Raw genomic sequence first — 21933 nt, forward strand, 5'->3', positions numbered from 1 at the left:
TTTCTTCTGGGCAAGCAGTTTGCTTTTGCGCCAGCGCTTGTTCCTTAAGGAGGCTCATCAAGTCACTAGCATACACGGGGTCCAAGCAAAAAAAGAATGCCCACATTCATCATCGTCGTGAATTATCGAGTCCGCTAGATGATCTGAATCGGCAAGATACTTCAGTTCTCTCCGACGAATTTCTGCACAAACAACAGCAAACAAAATAATCACGCCAACGTCAGTACTGCAGGTTCGTTCCCCCTGCCATTGCTGCTCAACGCACCTCGGTGTTTTGTCGGGCGCACCGCACGAAGGCGTCGGCCACTTCCTTGCACTTCAAGACGTCGGTCTTCTTGTCTCTATAGCACTGCAAGCACGCCTCGCGCTCGGTCGAGCACTGCACGTCGCGCAGCGGCGCGCGGTACTTCTTCTTGTTGATCTCGGCCACGAGCTGCTCCACGCGCTGGTTCTCGCGCTCCTCCTGCTCCTTGGCGAGCTGCGCCTGCTGTGCCAGACTGGGCGCTCCAGTGGTGGCGGCCTGCTGCTGCTTCTGCTTGAGCTCCACCTCCATTTTCTTCCGGTAGTCGTCAGCGCCCTGCATCAAGAGCATTACTTCGTGTCAGATCCACGGTCTCAGCGTCGATCCCTTCATGGATTGACGCACCTTGTTGTAAGCCATCTGCAGCTGCTTCTTCATGACCGCCTGCTGCCTGCGAAGTAGTAATACCACGGCGAAACAATTTAGTGATAATGATACCGTAGTATACTATTATGCTGCCCGCGTACTGCGCGTTGATGCCGCCCGCCGCCTGCTGAGCCTTGGCCGAGGCCTCGTGCGTGCCGTTGATCTGGTCGATGAGCGCCGGCGTGAGGCGGATGGAGGCGCGCGTCTTCCCCTCGTGCTCGTCCTCGGGGCGCAGCTCGGCCGCCGCCTCGTTCGTCACCACGCGCGACTGCTTGGCGCCCATGCTGCTGCTGCTGCTGCTGGTATCTCGCTCCCGATCCCCGCTGCCGGCTTCACGTCGGGTTTGCGGCGCGTTTGAGGCCGCACAGCATTTTCAGCCAATGCGCGGGCGCGAAAAGAGATTTTTGATTTTGACCAATGCACAGTCGGTAACATACCGGTACAAGATCGGTATGTAGCCATCTACGAGAGAGATGGCTGCACGCGATGTTAAACGTTGCGGCGAGCTTCCTGGCTCTAACATACTAACTACGCGCGCTCATATTGAAGGGGACGATAGCGTTGTGCTACAGCTTGAAGGTTCGACCCGCTCTGCGATGGCGTTCGCAGCTCGACCAGTCCGTTTCGCAACTTCAGCTTGCATTGTGCAACGCATTGACAAGCAAAGTGGAAGCAGGCCGCGCTGCTGGCGCTCGCGTGAGGCGGTGATGTCAGGCCGCGCTGCCGGTGCTCGCGTGAGCTGGTGATGCCAGGCGACTTGAAGCGAGGCTGCATGTGCGTAGTTGAAGTCGCGGCGATAAAGAGATGCCCTCCGAGACCGGCGGCACGAGCTCGACGTCGCTGTGCCAGTGGCGCGGTGCCACCTCACACCCCCTCGTAAGCGCGGGCCCGCCGCTCGGCCCGAGCAAGCAACAACAACACAGATGGGGCCGCCGCCACTGGCGGTAAGTCAAGCTCTGCACTTGCAATGCGCACGTCCGGATCCCCGCAGCGCGGCTGCGGCGTGAGTGAGCTATTGCCGCCGGCAGAGGCTACCAGCAGCAGAGCAGCAGTGCCATTCAACCTTTGAGTGCATGCACAGGATGCCCCGAGCGCACCGCGCGCTGAATCGAGCAAAGCGCCCATGGGCCGGCGTCATGGATCCATTTCGTGCTCTTGTCCGCCTCGACTATCCTCCCCGCCTGGGGCAATCGGCCAAAGACCGGTAGTACCTCCTGCCAGACTTTATTTTCACAAGTTGCTCAGTCGTTCATAACTGCCGATTTCCAGTATAAAAGCATACAAAAGAGTACCTTCACAACCGCATCTGACGACCACCCTGCCTCTGCGCGAAAATCCTCAGCCCCACGATCTCTGCACCTGACCGAGCAGGTCCACACGTCAGCAGCCGGCGCTGGTGCTCGAGTCAGGGTCGACGTGTCAATGCGCTCACTCCCCAAGATCCCCTCGTCAAAGCAGAGCTTCTCCCGCACCAGCGCGCCATGTCGGACAAGCAGAAATCGGCCCTGATCGCCGCCTCCGTGGTCACGGGCGCCGCCGTCGGCTCGTACCTGGTGCGGGCGGCCATGCGCCCCGTGCTGCGCGCGCGCGCCGCCACCTTCTTCAAGGGCATGCTGGCGGACGCCAACATCGTGCTGGACCGCGACATCCGCGTGTACGACGAGGACATCTTCCTCGACTGGGTGCACCGCGGCATGTTGGCCATCGGCGAGTCGTACATGGCCAAGAAGTGGGACGCCATCATCCCGCTGGACGAGCTGCTCACGCGCCTGCTGTCGCTACCCGCGGACAAGCGCCGCAAGATCTTCAAGGCCTGGAACGCCAAGTTCGTCGCGCTGGGCGGCAAGATCTTCAACTACCAGTCGCCCTCGCGCGCTGGCATCGTGGGCGCGCACCACTACGACCTGGGCAACGACTTCTTCAAGCTCTGACTTGACCCGTACATGCAGTACTCGTGCGCGTACTGGAAGGGCGTCGAGGACAAGCACGACCTGGACGCCGCGCAGCGCAACAAGCTGCACCTGATCGCCAAGAAGCTCAAGCTCGAGCCGGGCATGCGCGTGCTCGAGATTGGCTGCGGCTGGGGCGGCCTCGGCTGCTTCCTGGCCAAGGAGTACGGCGTGCACGTCACGGGCATCACCATCTCCAACGAGCAGCTCAAGGGCGCCCGCGAGTGGGCCAAGCGCGAGGGCGTGAGCGACCTCACGAGCTTCGAGTACTGTGACTACCGCAAGATGCACGGCCAGTTCGACCGCGTCGTGTCCATCGCCATGATCGAGGCCGTGGGCTTCAAGAACCTGGACGAGTACTACGGCGTGATCAAGCGCTGCCTCAAGGACAACGGCCTCGCGCTGGTGCACGGCATCGCCGCCAACCGCTCCATCGAGGTGCCGATCCAGCTCTGGATCCTCAAGTACATCTTCCCCAACGGCTTCCTGCCGTCCGTGGCGCAGATGGTCACCTTCTCGGAGCGCAAGCTCATCGTGGAGGACGTGCACAACCTCGGCCCGGACTACGACAAGACGCTCATGTGCTGGTACGAGCGCTTCCAGGCCCACCTCAAGAAGGGCGACATCGACCGCCCCGAGGTCTTCTGCCGCATGTGGGACTTCTACCTGCAGTACTGCGCCGCCGGCTTCCGCGCGCGCACCATCCAGCTCGTGCAGATCGTCTTCTCTAAGAAGCGCGCGGACCGCTACGACGCCGTGAGATAAACGGAGGCATCAGGTAAGCGCCAGCAGCACCAGCAGCTCACCACAGCTCTATCTGGAGGTGGAAAGCATGGCCTTGCCTGCGCATAGGATACAACCAACGTAGACAAGAGGTTACTCTGAAGATAATAGTAGTAATCCAAGCAGAAGTTCTGTCGGGACGTGACGACTGCATCATGGTCCAGGATATCGTACGTCATGCGCTGTGGCTGTAAAACGAGGGGCCAGTATCGCTGGGGATCGGGGCGCTACAGTAATCGACTCTCCCCTGCCACGTATCAGCACAATCGCTTCGGAGCTCATGGCGAAGCCGACGCGGAACCCGGCGGCGCCGAGCATCTACCGGCCCGGTCTGTTCGACGGCAAAGTGGTGCGTGCGTGTGCGAGCGCCAGGAGAGGAGAGGCGGGGGTGAACTCTGATTGACACGAGTGCACCGTTGCCATTGTAGGCCATCGTCACAGGAGGAGGAACAGGAATCGGCAAAAGCATCGCGTACGAGCTGGCGTTCCTGGGCTGCACGGTTGTGATCGCGTCTCGGTAGGTGTTGGAGCTCCGGCGCTGATAATGGAGGAGCCATATTGAAGCCTGTTTGTCGGTGCTGCAATCCAGGAATCTTGAGCGGCTGACAGAAGCTGCAGACAAGATTCAAGCTGACGTGAAGGCTGCGAACCCGACGTCCGAAGGCTCGGTGCATCCGATCGCGTGCAACATCCGCAGCGAGGAGCAGGTGTCGAACCTGGTCGACGAAGCCTTGGCTAAGTTCAAGCGCGTGGACTTCCTCGTGAACAATGGTGAGCGTGCAAGCCCTCGGTTTACTTACCAACGTCTCGATAGCGTTAAGCTAACCCGCTTGTGCCTGTTTGTAGCTGGCGGTCAGTTCCGTTCGCTCCTTGAAGACGTGTCGCTGAAGGGGTGGCAGGCTGTCATGGACACCAACCTGTAAGTTGTGTGTACCTTCCAGTTCAAGCAAACAATCGCTAACCAAATGCTCTACTGTAGAAACGGAACCTTCCTGATGACAAAGAAGGTTTACCACGCCTACATGAAGGAGCACGGCGGCAGCATCGTCAACATCATCATCGTGCTGGATAAGGGCAGCCCATGCTTGGCGCACAGTGCTGCTGCTCGCGCTGGCATCGAAAGCTTGTCGAAGTCGCTGTCGGTGGAATGGGCTTCCTCCGGCATCACTCTTAACTGTGTTGCTCCGGTACGCGAAGAAGAAGTTTACCACCTGCATCTGGATCACCAATTTGTAATGAGCTTTGTGTCGTGCAGGGTATCATCCTATCCAGCGGCGTTGAGAACTACCCCAGTGGCGCGGAAATGTTTGAGTACGCGGCGGAGAAAGCAACGGCGGCAAAGAGAATGGGCAGCGTTGAGGAGGTCTCAGCGAGCGTGCTTTACTACTTGTCTCCTGCCGGTGCCTACGTGACGGGCGATACGATGCACGTGGACGGCGGCTGGCATCTCATGGGACCCCTTCTCGATGTCCCATCGCACGAGAACAACCACCCGTACGGCACAAGCAAATTGTAGACTACTACAAGATATCCTCGGGATCCCCGCTACTCGCCTCGGACTTCGGTAAATGGAATGCTTGAATTTCTACTTTCACATCAGGTGGTTTGGAGGATTATTGTGCGAGGGATTTAGTGGTTGCTTTGCCGTTAGGGTGGCAAAGCAGAAAAAATCGTGAGTAGAGGTATATGCCACGTGCTCACCAACGAGGAAGCTGACCTGCGCAAGTTCTCGTCATCGAGGACATGTGTGAGTACGATACCATAGGAGAACTAAAGGACGTTTATTATCCTGGCCAAGCTTTCTCAGATCCAAGTTCTCAAGGCTGCACCGCTTATGAGGACATCTTCCCGTTACATGTGCTTGGGCTCTTTCTCAACAACTTCAACTTTGCAATTCAATTTTGAATCGATGTTAAACAGCTGTTGAAGCTATTTGATGCATCAACAGCTTCATCAACCTCAGCATAGATCGCCACAACTGCATTCGCCTCGCTGCCGCCACCGCCGCATCATGATCCGCGCGCCCACCGCCTCGAGCATCTACCGCCCCGACCTGTTCCAGGGCAAAGTGGTGCGTCTCGTCACCCTCCACCAACCCACCACCCAACCTCTGATCTTTCTGATACCTTCCATGGCAGGCTATCGTCACTGGAGGCGGCACTGGAATCGGCCGCTGCATCGCGCACGAACTCGCGTCGCTCGGCTGCTCCGTGGTCATCGCAGCCAGGTGTGATACATAACTACTCCTCTAAATTGCCGGCCAATTGACCGAGGGCTGACTCTGAACTAATTGTGCATCTGAATCGTCAGGAACGAGGAGCGCCTTCGTGCGGCGGCCGAGACGATCCGCAGCCAATTGAGCGCCGCCGGTCGCGACCTGAAGGACGTCATCCACCCCATCGTGTGTGACATCCGCAAGGAGGAGCAGGTGAACAACCTGGTGGACGAGACGCTGGCCAAGTACAAGCGCATCGACTTCCTCATCAACAATGGTGCGCAGTGTGTCAATACTACAGTTTTCCTGTATGAGGTGGCTAATTGGTGATTGGATGCTAGCTGGGGGACAGTTCCGCGCGCCGATCGAGAAGGTCAACCTGAAGGGCTGGGAGGCGATCATGCGCACGAACCTGTACGTTGGAGAGAGATGAACTACGTGGAACTTGGTTGCAACTTGTGCTGATAGTGCTATGGCGACGGCTTTGAGCAGGAACGGCACGTTTATGGTCACCAAGAAGGCGTACCACGCGCACATGAAGGAGCACGGCGGCAGGATCGTCAACATCATCCTCGTGATCGACAAGGGCTACCCGTTGATGGCGCACAGCGGCGCGGCTCGTGCTGCAATTGAGAACCTCAGCAAGTCGCTGTCCGTGGAGTGGGCTGCGTCGGGCATTACGCTGAACTGCGTCGCACCGGTATGTTAGCATGACAACTTGAGATGGTTTGTTGCGAAATCCTGGATTAACGGTGAATGCGATGCTAGGGAATCATCCTGTCAAGTGGCGTGGACAACTACGAGGGCGGAGCGGAGCAGTTCCACGTGGCAGCGAGAATGGCCACCGCGGCGAAGCGTGTTGGGAGTGTCGAAGAAGTATCGGCAGGCGTGCTGTACTACCTGTCTCCTGCTGGAGCGTACGTGACGGGTGACACCATGCACGTTGATGGCGGTTGGCACCTGCTGGGTCCGCTGCTTGTTGTCCCTACTCACGAAAACAACCCCCCGTACGGCACGGTTGGCGCCAAGTTGTAGACTACAACTTGTACTGCAGCTTGCAGCACTTTGCGTAAGTTACCTCTTCTGCTTGCAGTCGTAAATACTCGACATCTTTGTCGTAGTTTTCGATCAAAATGCCCGCAGCAAAGCTGATAATGTTGAGAGAAACTCAAGACGATGCCAATTCAGAATTGCGTACTAGTAGTATCAGTCAAGAACGTGCGATGTCGGCTCTACTGCGATTTTTTTTCCTCACGTGCTTAACCATTTTTAAGCACTATATTTCTGCTCCAAACGAAATCCATTCATCAAGCACTTCCCCCACTGGTTTTTGCTAGTGGCTTAGAACAAAGCAAACGCTGCAAAGCTGACAACGCCAAGACAAAACATCACCTTGAGTGCTGTAGGGAATCTCAAACGCGAATTAACGTACGCAAAAGCCATAGCTGAGCGAAGATACTGAAACACGACGCGATGATCAACTGTCTAGGCGTGAGATCGATGCATGATTCTAGCTTCGAGGGAGGCAGATACCACCACCGTGATATTCACAAATCTTGGACTAAGACCCACGTTAGAAAAAAAAACTACTAAAGCGTATCTCGCTCGTGCACCGAGCATCGGCATTTTTCGGGTTTACCACTCCTGTCGTTCACCACGCAACTGTTGTTGGCGACGTTCTTGCTCCAGTGCGTCCCGCACGACGACCTTGCCCACGACGTAGACCCCACTCGCCACCATTCCGTAGATCGCAAACAAATATGAGGCCACGACGCTCGCGGCGCCGATGAAGCCCAGCACCACGAACGCCGTGGCGCTGAGCGGGTCTGGCTGGTACGAGAAGACCATGTTGACGAGCGAGAAGAAGAAGTAGAAGAGCGCTCCCAGCAGCCCCGTCGTGAAATTCATGACGGCCACGAACACCCAGTTGAGCACCGTGCTCAGCACGTCCTCGTCGCGCGCCGCCAGCACGCGCATGATCATGTGGTAGAACGTCTGCTGCTGCGCGAAGATCTTGCCCTTCTCAAAGGCGCTCCAGAAGCGCGCGCGCACATCGGCCAGCCCGAAGTCGGACCAGAGCCCCACAAAGGCTCGAGCCTTCTTCATCTTGTCCTCACGCTCGCGTTCCGTTCGCGCCACCTCGGCCGCCCACTTGTCGGCCACTGGCTGGCGCTGGTCCACCAGCGTCTTGTACGGCTCCCGGAAGCGCCAGAACCAGACTTTGGCCTCATCAGCGTAGGCTTGGGCCTCCGTGAACTTGGCGTAGGCCTCATGGTACTCTGGCATGTTGGCGGCCTCCACGACCATGTTATCGTACGTGGCCTTCATCTCCGGCGTCACCGTGCGCAGCCCCGGCGCCAGGAGCATGAAGAAGAGGCCCACAGCCCACAGCACGAGCCCCACGCGCACCTTGGGCGACTGCAACGCTTTGCTGGCTACAGCCTTCACTAGGGCGACGCCCGGATCGCCCCCGTCGTTGGCGTAGCGGGCGCGCTGCATGGCGTCGGAGTCTGGAGGATTGACACATTGGCGGAAATGGTGGAATATTAGCCTGGGAGGGGATTCTAGAGGCGGAAAAGACACCGGCGTGTAGAAGAGAGCGCGGTGGAGAAGGTGAGAGGAAGGAGAAGGCGGCGTACCGGCTGCATTGGCGCTCGGGTGGCCGGGACGACGACGCATCTTGACGCTGGATCGGGTAAATTCTGGAATGACAGAAGTTTTGCTTTTGGAATTAAGAATATTTTGATTTTTTTACATTTGGAATTCTAACTTTTTAATTTTGAAACGACGTTGAAGTTTGTGTAGCCATTTTAATTCTGGAACGACGTTGAAGTTTGTTGGGGGTATTTCAGTCTCGCACCCTTGTCGAGAACGATACATGGTCGTCACCTGCTGCTGTTGCTCAAGCGCCAGGTCAAACCGGTTGTTGCCCCCTGGATCGCTGTAACAGTACACGTGCTTGAATGGCGCGTCAGGGCAGAAAAGCGGATTCGAAGAAGAAGTTTGACGTCTCGAACGACTTTAGCGATGCATTGAACCGCGAGAAACTCCTCCCCAAGATCACGAAGGATGCAACGCCACCCCAACCTCGCGGCAGCAAAGTTACACCGGGAATCACCACATTACCGGAAGCTCACGACAAGAAGCACAAAAAGTCTACTGACGCTAGTGCACTCCAGACCGCAGCACCTGCAAAGCGAAGCATCGCCGGAGGAAAGAAGTCCGAATCAACGTCGATTCCCCCGTCAAAGAGAAGTAGCGCTCCAGTAGTCAAGACACAGCCCGAAGAGATAACCGCTGCTGCGTCAAAACGGAGCAGCGTTCCAGTGGTCAAGGAATCGGCGTCGACTGCCGCTCAAAAACGCAGCGGTAGTGCTGGGAAGAAACGCAAACCGGAGGTGCAAACTACAGCAGCTACGAATCCTGAACAAGAGATCAAAGATAACAAAGTAGGCGACCCGGAAGAAGACGCCAAAGGTCTCTACGGCATCTTTGTTCGGACACGACGGTGCGAGGAACTGTGTTCGGGCCTCGGCCTTACAATAAGCGATATCCGAAAAATGAAGCGGAAGTACGACGACAACGACATGTATCATTCGTAAGTCTTGCAATTTCTCTGTGCTACTGTGATTGGCTAGGAAGATCAGCTGATGACTGTGTTTCTAATCTGCGGCAGCGGCGAGATCACCCAGGCCGAGTTCTTTTTCATGATCAATGAGGAACGACGACCCCTAACGCTAGGTATTTTCAAGTTTGCTGACGTGCCTGAGTCGCAAAAGTTCCTGTCCTTCGACCAGTATTTATTGTGCGTCGTGAACTTTGCAGCGCTCACAAAGCCAGAACTGTATCAGTTCGTCTTCGACCTCTATGATGCTGATCAATCCGGTGCGCTTGATGAACGTGAGGTTACCAAGATGAGTTTGGAGCTTCAAAGCAAACAGTTCCACTTCCCAGCCAATGTTACTGCAGCCATTAACATGCTTCAAGGCAAAGATGGTCGCTCTGCATTGGCACCTGACGACGGGCTAGTAGACCTCGGTGAATTCATGAAATTCGCGAAAAGCTTTCCTGTGGCCTTCTACCCGATCATGAACATGCAGAAAAATGTGCGTGAATCTACACTCGGTGAGTCGTATTGGTCCCGTATCACAGCCAATAAGCTCCGCGTCCAGGAACTAGTAAGTTACATGCGGCACCATCACGGTGCCGTACCTCAGCTCTCGTTCCGCGAATCTGTAGCTAGCATTTTCTCTCGTGAGATATTCAATATCCGCAAACGTGCTGGCGAACTTTACGCGCTTGAACTTGCCCAACGACGTCGTCTGGACACTGGAGAAGTCGAGGAGGGTTAAACTTTAACGCGAGACTCATCTAGATACTGGCGTTTCGCTAAAATTCGTGCCCGAGCCATGGCGTTGTATCCACCCAGCATCAAACCCATGAGCCAACTCTTCCAACTCATTCGTGGTAGCCGTCCACGATGCTCGCGGAGGTACGCGAGAAGCGGCGGCAGAAATTGTTGCTCTTGCATCTTCCTCTCCCAGTATTTTTCACCAAGCGTTCGCGCGCGGATGGTGCGTTGCATTTGAATGAGCGGGAAGAAAACCACAATATTGTGGCGTACGAGCTCCTGGAAGTCCTCGAAGGTCAGAGTTGAAGGCAACCCTGTTAACGGAGATATTGCGTTGGTCTTAAAGTGGCGAGCTGCCACTTCAATGTTGTGTGCATACGATCCCCCCGCTGCCTGCAAGATCTCATTGAGACGACGAGCATTCACGGTGTCAATTCCTCCAGCGAAAAATGCGTCGTAGAAAAACCGCCAAAGCTGAACCTCGGAGAACGCCGCAAACGTGCATACAACTCGGAGAAATTGATCAAAAGTAATTCGGGTCACTGAAGTCGTGATGCCTGCTAGGCGAAGTAGCTCCTTAGTCACCAGATGAGACCTCTCGAAAGCCTTGTCGTCATTAATCAAATGAAAAAAGCCACGCACTGTCACGGTATCACTATGCGAACCGTCCTCATCGTCAAACTTGCGCCGTAGCGTACGTACGTCTTCACGGGTCATCCCCAACCTTTTGCACATATCCTCGGTTTCTTTGCCCTCAAGTAGCCGACCATAGACTGCTGATACGTAAGACGCTCTCCTCGATTCTGCTGCTGGTGCTTGGGCCGCCACAGATCCAACCACTATCTTCGTCGGCTTGAATGATCGACGCTGGACTTTGACCCACGATATTCGTCTAATGCTCATGGTTGCGAGAATACTTGAACGTTCGATAAACTCAAAGCCCGAATGAAGGTAAACCTCCTTGCTGGGTGGGGGTGCGAGGTGCGTTGGGATGAATTCGTTCCGTTAAAGCGCTCCTTGCATAAATTTAGGAGATCTGTTCGATATTTGCAGCTCGATAACGCATCAGTGCCTAGATGCGGCCCTCACTTCCCTAATAATCGTGGAAAGCGTTTTAGCCAAGCGTACACTACCCATCGAAATCAACCGATCCCATTAATCGTTATGGCTGGTGCGAAGTTGGCTAATATTCATGAAGCAGTCAAGCCTGACAGCGCAAGCAACAGAACCGCGTCCGTGTCGATTAACTCGAAAAAACCCAGAGGAAGCGAAGAAGCTACAACAGACATCCCGGAAACTCGAAAGAAGAAAAAGAAGAAGACACGCAAGGATGGCAGCATATCCTCAACTGCCGGCAATACAAAGTCAACCAAGAAGAAGAAAACTCCCAAGAACGGCGAAGAACGCCGTGTCAGCGATGCATCTGTCGAAGTTCATCCCGTTTTTCGAAAAGAACCCTCGCAACGAAAAGTTCAGGTTAAGCAGCGATCATTTACCACTCTAATTGACACTGGTAGCTCTACGATAGCTGTTGGTGATGTAGCGGATGATACTGAGGCCACTGCTCCGGTAGTCGATGAAACAGGAGGATTTGCAAGTGGGCAATACGGAGCGCTATTGGAAACAAAGCGGGCTGAGAAGCTGTGTCTATCGTTGGCGCTCGAAAAGCGACACGTGGGAGGAATGCTACGTGCATTTAGGCGTGAAGAGCAATTAGGGGATGGAGAAATAACTACCGGCGAGTTTTTCTCGATGATTCACGAGCAACCACGGCAACTCACGACAGGGTTGTTCGAAGAAGTGGGTCTTGCTCGAAATATCAAGAGGTTGCGCTTCGACGATTTTGTGCTTTGCGTAGCCACCGTCGCGACGTGGTCCAAAACTGAATTGCTGCATTACGCGTTCAAACAATTCGATGTGGACGAATCTGGGGTGATGGATGGCCGAGAACTTCGCGCGTTTTGCGAAGGATTGAAAAACGATAGTAATATCAGCCTTTACTTCACTAAGAACGTCAACACGGCTCGTGAAAAAATTGCAGCACGTGAACAAAATCATTTGACCAGGGGGGTTCCAGGACAACTCGACCTTGATGCCAACACCGTTGTAGATCTTCAAGACTTGGCCAAGGGGACGACAGAATTCCAGATTGCGTTTTACCCGTTGCTGCAACTGCAGCAAAACGTACGTGCATGCTCCCTTGGAGAAGGCTTTTGGGCTGGGGTTGCTCAGCGCCGTCAGGAAGTAGAAGTGATTGTACACTATATGCGCGTTCACAGCGGTAAACTGCCTTCCTTTTCCATCTTGAAGCGCATTATAGCGTATTTGATGCCGTTTTCGCGTGCGAACGCGCAGTTGGTGGTTTACAAGTTAGCAGTGCTCAAGTTTGCAGAAGAAGGGCGACTATGGCAAGAGCAATCGAAGGCTCGCGCAGAAGCAGAGGCTCAGGCTCAGACATTAAAGGGCTTTCAAGAAGAAAATCGTGATTCCGCCAAGTCATAGATATATGGGCGGGTGAAATTGTGGAGTACGGTTCAGAAAGAGTTTTTCGTCAAACTTTGCTCGAACTTCATCAAGATACTGCCGTCGCGCTAATGCTCGGGCTTGTGCCACCACGGTATTTCCTCTGAGCAGCACGCTTATAATCCAGTTTTTGAAACCCATGGGAGGAAGGCGTCCGTGGTGAAGATGAAGATGTGCTACGAGAGGCTGCACGAGATTTTGCTCGCGAACTTTCCTCTCCCAGTACTTTTTGCCGAGTGTTCGCTTGCGGACGTTGTGCTGGATTTGCACCAACGGAAAGAATATAACGGGGTTGCGATGCACAAGCTCCAGGAATTCGTCGAATGTGAAGCACGACGGCATACTCAGTGATGCCGCATTAGCGGTAAAGTTTCGGGCAGCCACCTCGACGTTGTGCATATAAGAGCCGCCTGCAGCCTGTAAAATCTCATTAAGGCGGCGAGCGCTCACAGAGTCAATCCCTTCAGAAAAGAATGCATCGAAGTAGAAACGCCAAAGCTGAACTTCTGAAAACGCTGCAAAAGTGCAAACTATGCACAGGAATTGATCGAACGTAATCCGCGCCACTGAAGTTGTGATGTTCCCGAGGCGAAGCAACTCTTTGGTTAACAGACGAGCTCTCTCATATGCTTTATCATCGTTGATAAGGTGAAAAAAGCCCCGTATCGTCACAGTGTCACTGTTTGTCCCGTCCTCTTCGTCAAACTTCCGCCGTAAATCACGGACATTGTCACGTGTCATTCCCAGACGCTTACATATTTTCTCTGCCTCTGTGGTTTCAAGCAATCGGCCGTACAGCACTGAAATGTGTGAGTCCTTTCGTGCAGGTGCATTTTCTGCTGGGGATGCTGATATGGCCAAGGTTTTCGAGGATCTGACCACTATCTTCGTGGTGCTAAGAGATTGTCGCTGCTGACCATTGATCTTTTGTAAGAACTTCGTACTCATGTTTCTGAACGTGGATGCAGATGGTAGTCACTTCACAACATCCCGAGAAAGCAAACTGCGAACTGCGCTGCAGCAAATATAGTCAGATATTTTGGCCCCAGCTATTCCAGCGTTAACCTCTGGCTGGCTGCAGGGTTCATTCACTTCCATCTCTCTGTCGGCAATGTGCATTTTGGATTCGCAGGTCGAAATCGCCTGATCGCATAGAGATGAATGGTGGCCCAACACCCGCAAGCAATGACAAAGTCAAGAGAACGTGTAGTAACCTCAGAGCGCGGGTCCGGAGCTCCGAAGAAGAAAACACCCAAAAGAGACACCTCTACGAGCAGCAATAGTAAAACACCCAAGGAACGAAAGACTCCACCAAACGTCACCAAGGAGACTGCAAGTGTTAGCGATGCCGACTACGGGGTAGAGGTCCAAATTGAAATTCAGCCAAAGACACCACCACGAAAAATTGAGGTGAAGCCGCGGTTAATCACTAGTAGCTCCACCATCGCCATTGGCGATGCAACGTCTGTGGGGGCTACAGCTTCAGTGGTTACCGATGCGGGAGGGTTCGCGAGTGGACATTACGGAATGCTCCTGGAAACAAAACGAGCTGAGATGCTCTGTATTTCACTAGCACTTCAAAAGCGCCATGTGATAGCTCTGCATCGTGCATTTAAGCACGAAGAACAGCTTGGAACCGGAGAAATTACAATCGGGGAATTCTTCACAATGCTACATGAGCAGCCACGGCAACTCACGAAGGGGCTTTTTGAGGAGGTGGGCCTTGCTCGCGATATCAAGAGGTTGCGCTTCGATGATTTCGTTCTTAGTGTGGCGACCATCGCAACGTGGTCCAAGAGCGAGTTGCTGCATTACGCGTTCAAACAGTTTGACGTCGATGATTCTGGAGTGATGGACAGTCGTGAACTCCGTGCTTTCTGCGAGGGTCTCAAGAACGATAGCAGCTTCTACTTCGCCAAAAACGTCAACATTGCTCGTGAAAAGCTTGCAGCCCGGGACCGTAAACAACAAAACCAGGAATCCTCGCGACAGTTAAACCAGAACTCTTCAAGACAGCTGAACAAAGCCCCTTCAGGACAACTTCAGATTGACGAGGCAAACACGCTCGTCGATGTTGAGGACTTGGTGAAAGGATCCACCGAATTTCAGGTGGCATTTTACCCGTTAATGCAACTGCAGCAAAACGTACGTGCTTGCGCACTCGGCGAACACTTCTGGGCAAAAGTCACAGTACGTCGACAGCAAGTCGAAATAATCGTGAAGTACATGGGCCTTCACAGTGGAAAGCTGCCGCCCATCTCGTTTTGGACGCGCATCGTGGCCTACCTAATACCGTTTTCACAAGCACACGCAAAAGTGTTGGTCCATAAGTTGGCAGTTCTCAAGTACGCGGAAGAGCAGCGAAAACGACAAAAAGAAGCCAAAGCTCGAGCAGAAGCAAAGGCCCAAAGGTTGGCACAGATCGAAGAAGTCTAGAAGACATATCCGGAACCCTTGCAGGCATAATTGTCCGAGGCAATGATATGGTTGATTTTTTTTTCCACAACTGGAAAAAGGTCACGTACAATTTAGCTTACCAGACAAAGAGGTAGAGCCCCAGCAGCAATGTAAGCGCGAAGGTAACAAACACTTTCAAGAAGAAGGTGCGAGAGGCTGCAGTACAGTTAGGTGATAGTTTCACCCCTGCCAGCAACACGCCACTATCAATGCGCAGCGGCGTTCTGGCACTGACACCATCCTTTAGCTCTTGAAGCTGTTGCTTCCTGGCAGACAATAGCGTCTTCTGCAACATTTCCAAAGCTGGCAGAGCCATGTTGCGTCCCGATGCCAACTCAAAAATGTCACGGAACTCGGTTTCAAAGTTTGTCTGTAGTGGTGGCGTAGCCTGTAAGTCGGACTACATACCGAGTGTTGTTAGTTTGACTCGGTCTAACAAGCAACAACAAGAAGCGGCGGCGTACCGTGACGACAGCTGTATCTTTGCTAGAGGGAGCGCCCAAACCGAGGTCGAATACTCGGAGAACAAACGCGTTAAAGATCCAGTCAGGAAGGGGGAGTAGCACCATAAGAGACCGCACAGGAAACAGTGTGGCAGCGCTAGTGTCCGGTTTGGAGTCACCACCCGCGCGCCCAGACTTATTACTCGCCACAGCAACACTTTGCACCACAACGCTGAAAAGTTCATCCATCTCCACCAGCGCCTGTAGAAACAAGAAACGCGTTTTTCGATCACGTAGCCCATCCAGGACGTTCCGCCCCGTCAGCGCGTTGATGTAGTAGAAACTGCGCAGCATCGTACAGCCCCATTTGAGCGCTGCGACGCCACAAACCACCAACAAAAAAAAACGTGAATTCAGCCACCCCACCTAGCCAATTGTCCTCGCCACAGACAACACCTTCCCTACCTTGAATATTGCGTCGACTGAGAACCTGAATGCCCGTTCCTTCCAGCACATCCAACGCGTAAAGAGCCGAGGCCTTCTCCTTCCTACACCACCCCAAACCAATAAAACTCAAACGGCTCAGCATCTCTTCGCTCCATCAACTCCCCAACCAACACCAACCATCTACCCACGAGAGTCTCTCCACGAAGAAACACCCACTGGACAGCGGGCGCAGCACCCCCTTCTCGTCCTTCACGACCTGGAACGCCGCTCCTCCGTGCAGCACAATGGCGTCCGGCAGTCTGCCGCACACAACGCAACATCCTCTTCATCACCGCTCCATCCACCGCCAAACGCCTTCACAGCCGATGCAAACGTACGCCGAGTTGAGCTGTGCGAGCCGCCGCATCGTCGTCTGCAGACTCAGCACCACGCGCTTGGGCTGCGCGTCCTCCTGCGGCTGCTTGCCCAGCTTCTTGCGTAGCAGCTCGGCCACCCGCAGCGTCGCGTCCGCCTCCACCACGAGCAGCCACAGGTCGCACGCGTCCAGCTTCTTCACGTCGTGGGTCTCCTCGAACAGCGCCGCCCCCAGCTTCGCGCCGTCCAGCAGCGCGCCGTCGCAGCGCAGCGCCAGCACATCCGTCTCCTCCTTCGTCTCTTGGCTCTCGTCGCTGCTAGGGACCCCCACGAGCCACGTCTTGGCGCTGCGGCCGCTCGCAGCCACGCACAGCGCCACGTAGCGCGCCAGCTGCGCCTCCTCCCTCGACAGTGCGCTGCCCGCTGAGTACACGACGCCCACCGTCGGGCGCATCTTGCTTCCTCGAGTGCGCACTCGGTTGCCGACTGACCATCACTCCTGCATGTGCTGCCTCGGGATTGGACGATATCCTGCCACTTCAATCCTGGCATTTCAGCCAACCGCAGGCCGCCACTTTGCCGCCGCGTCGTTCCCCCCTCATAATACCGACTGAGCGCCGCCGCGTAGGAAGGATCCCGGAGCGGAAGAGTCTCACCATGGCGGGCGTGACCAACGAGCGCTACTGCACGGTGCTGCTGCAGCAGGTGACGGGGGAGAAGGCGCTCCCCCCGTCGCAGGACGAGATCCTCAAGGGCCTCGAGTCGCCCAAGGTGGAGCTCAAGATCCGCGCCGTGAAGAGCGCCATCCTGGCGCTGCTGCAGGGCGAGAAGCTGCCCAAGGTGCTGATGCACATCATCCGCTTCTGCTCCACGCAGAGCGACCACACGCTCAAGAAGCTGCTCATGGTCTACTGGGAGATCGCGCCCAAGTACGAGCAGCCGCCCGCGGGCGAGCCCGGCGCGCCCAAGGCGCCGCCCAAGCTGCTACCCGAGATGATCCTGGTGTGCAACGCGCTGCTGAACGACCTGAACCACCCGAACGAGTACATCCGCGGCTGCATGCTGCGCTTCCTGTGCAAGATCAAGGACAAGGACATCCTGGAGCCGCTCAAGGACGCCGTCAAGAGCAACCTGGAGCACCGCCACTCGTACGTGCGCAAGAACGCCGTCATGACCGTCTACACCATGTACAAGACCTTCGGGGACGTGCTCATCCCGGACGCGCCCGAGCTCATCGAGCGCTTCATCCTCAACGAGAGCGACGCCGGCGCCAGACGCAACGCCTTCCTCATGCTCAACGACTGCGCGCAGGACCGGGCCGTCACCTTCCTCATGAACGCCATGGACCAGGTGCCCAAGTTCGGCGACGGCTTCTCGCTCGTGATCCTCGAGATGACGCGCAAGGTCTGTCGCCAGGACCCGGCGCAGAAGGCGCGCTTCGTGCGCTGCGTCTTCCAGCTGCTCAACTCGTCGTCCCCCGCCGTGAGCTACGAGGCCGCGTGGACGCTCGTGACGCTCTCGGCGGCCCCCACGGCCGTGCGCGCCGCGGCCAAGACGTACTGCGGCCTGCTCAACTCGCAGAGCGACAACAACGTCAAGCTCATCGTACTGGACCGCCTCGCAGATCTCAAGAAGCACCACACTAAGGTGCTGCAGGAGATCTTGATGGACATCATGCGCGCGCTCAGTTCGCCCAACCTCGACATCTGCAAGAAGGTGCTGGAGATCGCCATGGACCTCGTCTCAGTCCGCAACATCGACGAGGTGGTGACCCACTTGAAGCGCGAAGTGGTCAAGACGCAGGACAAGACCCGCGAGAAGGCTGGAGAGTATCGTCACCTGCTCATTAAGGCTATCCACGCGTGCGCCGTCAAGTTCCCGGAAGTTGCCAACGCTGTGGTGCACCTGCTGATGGAGTTCCTCAACCAACCGGATGGAGCTATGGATGTCGTGCTCTTCGTGCGCGCGATGTGCGAGAGCTACCCGGAGCTGCGCGAGAGCATCCTGCAGAAGCTGATGATCTCATTCACCGACATTTCGCTGGCGAAGGTGTACCGTGTTGGTCTCTGGATCCTGGGTGAATACGCCACTCTTCCGCCTGAGGACGGCACGGAGAGTGACACATCCATCTTCGAAGCGGCTAGTACCATCTTCACTGCAATTGGTAGCCTTCCGCTAGCCACTGAGGCGATGCTCAAGGCGCCCACGGAGAACCCAGAAGGTGCAGAAGACCCCGCCACTGCAGGTGCTGCCTATTCTAAGCCTGTCACTAAGAGTGTTGTGCTGGCGGACGGCACGTACGCTACCGAGACGTCGTATGCTGCTCCTGCTGCAAAAGCTGGTGCGACAGAAGAGGAGAACGTGCCGGGTTTGCGCCGCCTGCTGCTGAACGGTGACTTCTTCCTCGGTGCCGCCGTGGCGTCGACGCTGACTAAGTTGTGCCTCCGTGTGTCGAATGGTGACGTCGCCAGCGCTACGGCGCGTAACGCTGCTGTCAAGAAGCTGGTTGTGGATTCTACACGGTGCATGTGCGCTATTGTTGCTTACGGACAATCCAAGGCGAGCAAGCACGAGATTGACCAGGACTCGACCCGCCGCATTCTTATGGGCGTGCGTGTCTTGCTTGATCCAGCGAGCGCGCAGGCCACGCACACGATCATCACAGAAGAGTGCCGTTCTGCGTACCGCCACCTCTTGGATACCCAAAAGGCTCAAGAGGCTGAAGCTGCCCGTGCTGCTGCTGGCGGTGCTGGAGGTGAGCCAGTGACACAGGCGGACGATCTTATTAACTTCAGGCAGCTTCGTGGCAAGAAGGCTCTGGGATCGACGGATATCGACATCGACGATGGCGCCGATATCAACCGCGCTCTTGGTCAACAGGGCGATGGCTCCGACAACGAGTATGCTGGTGCGATGCGCCACGTGCACCAGCTGACAGGTTTCGCTGACCCTGTGTACGCTGAGGCGTATGTCACGGTTCACGACTATGATATTGTGCTGGAGATTTTGGTGGTTAACCGTATTCCTCAGACACTCACCAACTTGACGGTGGACCTCTCGACAATTGGTGATCTCAAGCTCGTGGAGCGTCCTCAACCGCAAACTATTGGACCACTTGACCAGCGCACGATTCGTGCTAATATCAAGGTTAGCTCCACTGAAACGGGCCACATCTTTGGTACTATTGTGTACGATTCGGCATCAGGAGCCGAGAAGACATACGTGAACTTGAATGATATCCACCTGGACATCATGGACTATATCAAGCCAGCCACGTGCACAGACGCAGCTTTCCGTGCTATGTGGGCCGAGTTCGAGTGGGAGAACAAGGTGGCTGTGCACACAGAGCTCTCAAACGTGTTCGAGTTCTTGCAACACGTGGTAGACAAGACGAACATGCGTTGTATGACCCCTACAGCTTCGCTGGGTGGAGACACGAACTTTTTGGCTGCTAACCTGTACGCCAAGAGTGTATTTGGTGAAGATGCGCTAGTGAACCTCAGCGTCGAGAAGCAGGACAGCGGGCGTATTGCCGGCTACATCCGCATCCGCAGTAAGACTCAGGGTATCGCGCTCAGCTTAGGTGACCGCATTACTGCTGTGCAGCGCGGCAAGGACGACCAAGGCAAGCGGAAGAAACTCCTTGCGTAGACGTCGCACTCGAAGTAAGAATTGCACCACGGCGGGGAATGATGAAGAGAGAGGCGTCACAGCGTTGGAGTGTGAGGCACGTGAGAGAGTAGTGGTTGTTGTTTCGATTGCAATGGACGAGAGAGATCTAGCACAGGTAACAACGCAAAAACAGTTTTTCGTGAATTAGTTCCTGCTCTTTTTTCGGCAGTGCTTGAACGCGGAGATTCTCTTGAATTCGTTGGCGTTTGACTTCCTTTTGTATGAAAACTTTTGCGTTTTGTCTGCGTCTGTGCGCATACGATTTCGTATTACCTTCCGATGCAACCACTGTTATTCTGGGCGAAATCCAAGAATGCTCACGAACAGGAGTTGGTAGTAAAATCACGATTGTACTATACAGTACTACTAATATACTTAGTAGTAATAATATGAATAGTGTTATTACAAATTACAAATTTCAAAAATCTACAGGATGAAGTTCAAGGTCAATATTTTCAAAGGACGCGTGCAATGGGTGGCAAACGGGTGGTTTCCGAGCTGCTCTGTCGGTATTCTCCCGCTTATTTTGCGTTTTCCTCCCTGAAGATCGCAACTGGGTCCGATGAGGTGCTCCAAGGCCGATTGCAGTGACGATATCGGGCCGTCATGCACCTGCAGTCATCCTATTATCATGTCTGCAGCAATGAACTCTGCGGTGAGGCTGACCTTTCCAAACGGTACGACTAGATCTACTAGGGTCCATAGTTTGCTAGCATCTAACGCGGTCACCTCTATGCGTAGATTTTGCAATCCTAGGTGCGTTCTAACCAGAGGTCCTCCAATGGGCGCCTTCCAAAACCTATATAAAACGGTTTGGTCATTAGGGGTAGGGGGGATTAAACCGGTCATTAAACGAAGCGATTAAACGGAATTGTTTGAAGGATCAAAAAAGTGTCCGTTCAAACAATTCGAAAATGGGTTTGGTCGCCTGTTTAATACCCCCTTATTTGGCAACTCGATTAAAAAGTATCTTAAAGAATGTATGGGTTCAAACAGTTCCCTTATTTAGAGATTTCATTTGAATTGAAGTTGCGCGCGCGATCTTGGAGGGTCTTAAGGCGCGAAAGCGCGCGCGCTTGCAGGGCGCACGCCTCATTTCGAATCTGGACTCCTCGTGCCGAAGTCCTCGCCTGCCTGCTACGAACGTGTACGTACAGTGCGAGTTAATGTAGTTGTTCATTCATCTAAACTATGATTATCCCCTGCCTAGGCAACCATGCATTCGTCTCCACCGAGCAAGCGCCGCCACACGGCAAGCAGTGCCCTAGAGACTTCGATTGCTTTCGACACCAAGCGCCGCAAGATCACCGCCGCGCTGGGTTCCAGCGCCGCTGCGGCCGAGTCGATCCGCTGTAATCCGCCTTCAGGAGAGCCATGCGGCGAGGCCACTGTGGTTGTACCAGGCAACCCAGTACCTTCGGCCACCGTTGCTGTCGCGCCCACGAAACCGTCGACGGGGTCCAACGACGTCGCGAAGGTTAAGAAGACCACGGTACTGACGGTCATCAAGACCGTCACGACCGTCACGACTACCGTCACGACACGAGTTTCTCGAGCGTCGCCACGCTCAACGTCCTCCGCCGAAGAGGAGCCGCTCAGAGAGATATCCGCGCAACCAGCTCCAATGGCCTCCGGCGCCGGAGCCCCCGCTGCTTCCAAGTACCTACTGTCGGCGTCGCCAAGGACGCAATCAGACCGGGTTGTGCTGCCTGAAGGAGTCAACGCGTCGGTGACGATGCAAGTGGCGCCGCTTGCAGAGTTTCAGCTCTCCCCGCCTGCTTCGTCGAGTGAAGGCCTCCCCAGTCCTCGTTCCAGCCAGAGCACGGAGACGGAACCATCGCTTCCAGGCACGCCTGCGCGATTGGCTCCGATCCCAGATGCTGCATACTCGCCTACGACGGCAAGTTCCCAAGCGATCACTGTGGCTCCGTGGTCACCCCAAAGCCCCTTCCGGATCCGTCAGCAACAACGAGCAGAGATTGTTCCTCAATGGTACACCGAGGCGGTCGCCTCCGACAGCGACGATTCCGAGACGGCACCGCTCATCGGCTCCCCGCTCCCAGCTGCACGCC

At 55.1% G+C, this 21933-nt stretch overlaps 9 protein-coding genes across 11 annotated transcripts; 6 read left to right on the plus strand and 3 right to left on the minus strand.

The window, feature by feature from the left end:
• Positions 1 to 161: 161 nt before the first annotated feature.
• Positions 162 to 950, minus strand: IUM83_13475 (uncharacterized protein; the record flags this gene model as incomplete). The annotated part of the gene is made up of 4 exons (XM_067938151.1): positions 162 to 182; positions 266 to 577; positions 647 to 692; positions 769 to 950. The coding sequence occupies 4 exons, from the start codon at positions 948 to 950 to the stop codon at positions 162 to 164; spliced, it is 561 nt and encodes a 186-aa protein (XP_067788361.1).
• Positions 951 to 2148: 1198 nt separating this feature from the next.
• IUM83_13476 (Cyclopropane-fatty-acyl-phospholipid synthase) lies at positions 2149 to 2598 on the plus strand (the record flags this gene model as incomplete). The annotated part of the gene is made up of 1 exon (XM_067938152.1): positions 2149 to 2598. The coding sequence occupies one exon, from the start codon at positions 2149 to 2151 to the stop codon at positions 2596 to 2598; it is 450 nt and encodes a 149-aa protein (XP_067788360.1).
• A 60-nt stretch (positions 2599 to 2658) lies between these two features.
• On the plus strand, positions 2659 to 3381 carry IUM83_13477 (Cyclopropane-fatty-acyl-phospholipid synthase; the record flags this gene model as incomplete). Its single annotated transcript, XM_067938153.1, has 1 exon — positions 2659 to 3381. One exon carries the CDS (start codon positions 2659 to 2661, stop codon positions 3379 to 3381), a length of 723 nt encoding a protein of 240 aa, XP_067788359.1.
• A 298-nt stretch (positions 3382 to 3679) lies between these two features.
• Positions 3680 to 4915, plus strand: IUM83_13478 (Peroxisomal trans-2-enoyl-CoA reductase; the record flags this gene model as incomplete). The annotated part of the gene is made up of 6 exons (XM_067938154.1): positions 3680 to 3748; positions 3828 to 3916; positions 3989 to 4170; positions 4246 to 4318; positions 4379 to 4586; positions 4655 to 4915. 6 exons carry the CDS (start codon positions 3680 to 3682, stop codon positions 4913 to 4915), a joined length of 882 nt encoding a protein of 293 aa, XP_067788364.1.
• A 495-nt stretch (positions 4916 to 5410) lies between these two features.
• Positions 5411 to 6649, plus strand: IUM83_13479 (Peroxisomal trans-2-enoyl-CoA reductase; the record flags this gene model as incomplete). Its single annotated transcript, XM_067938155.1, has 6 exons — positions 5411 to 5470; positions 5538 to 5626; positions 5710 to 5891; positions 5956 to 6028; positions 6107 to 6314; positions 6383 to 6649. 6 exons carry the CDS (start codon positions 5411 to 5413, stop codon positions 6647 to 6649), a joined length of 879 nt encoding a protein of 292 aa, XP_067788363.1.
• A 600-nt stretch (positions 6650 to 7249) lies between these two features.
• On the minus strand, positions 7250 to 8293 carry IUM83_13480 (uncharacterized protein; the record flags this gene model as incomplete). 2 transcript variants are annotated; one of them, XM_067938157.1, is made up of 3 exons in its annotated part: positions 7250 to 7255; positions 7331 to 8124; positions 8254 to 8293. In XM_067938157.1, 3 exons carry the CDS (start codon positions 8291 to 8293, stop codon positions 7250 to 7252), a joined length of 840 nt encoding a protein of 279 aa, XP_067788263.1. The 2 variants fall into 2 exon arrangements, with proteins under 2 accessions (XP_067788263.1, XP_067788264.1); XM_067938156.1 differs by having other exon boundaries at positions 7250 to 8124.
• Positions 8294 to 9174: 881 nt separating this feature from the next.
• IUM83_13481 (Acidic fibroblast growth factor intracellular-binding protein) lies at positions 9175 to 9966 on the plus strand (the record flags this gene model as incomplete). The annotated part of the gene is made up of 2 exons (XM_067938158.1): positions 9175 to 9212; positions 9291 to 9966. 2 exons carry the CDS (start codon positions 9175 to 9177, stop codon positions 9964 to 9966), a joined length of 714 nt encoding a protein of 237 aa, XP_067788265.1.
• Positions 9967 to 15021: 5055 nt separating this feature from the next.
• Positions 15022 to 16643, minus strand: IUM83_13482 (NAD(P)-binding domain; the record flags this gene model as incomplete). Its single annotated transcript, XM_067938159.1, has 5 exons — positions 15022 to 15345; positions 15410 to 15762; positions 15854 to 15936; positions 16024 to 16134; positions 16213 to 16643. The coding sequence occupies 5 exons, from the start codon at positions 16641 to 16643 to the stop codon at positions 15022 to 15024; spliced, it is 1302 nt and encodes a 433-aa protein (XP_067788260.1).
• A 203-nt stretch (positions 16644 to 16846) lies between these two features.
• Positions 16847 to 19840, plus strand: IUM83_13483 (Coatomer subunit beta; the record flags this gene model as incomplete). 2 transcript variants are annotated; one of them, XM_067938160.1, is made up of 2 exons in its annotated part: positions 16847 to 18296; positions 18435 to 19840. In XM_067938160.1, the coding sequence occupies 2 exons, from the start codon at positions 16847 to 16849 to the stop codon at positions 19838 to 19840; spliced, it is 2856 nt and encodes a 951-aa protein (XP_067788261.1). The 2 variants fall into 2 exon arrangements, with proteins under 2 accessions (XP_067788261.1, XP_067788262.1); XM_067938161.1 differs by having other exon boundaries at positions 16847 to 19840.
• Between the last annotated feature and the right edge of the window lie 2093 nt (positions 19841 to 21933).

The sequence above is a fragment of the Phytophthora cinnamomi genome (genome assembly GCF_018691715.1).
Source record: "Phytophthora cinnamomi strain GKB4 chromosome Unknown Contig54, whole genome shotgun sequence".
NCBI classification, from domain to species: Eukaryota; Oomycota; class Peronosporomycetes; order Peronosporales; family Peronosporaceae; genus Phytophthora; species Phytophthora cinnamomi.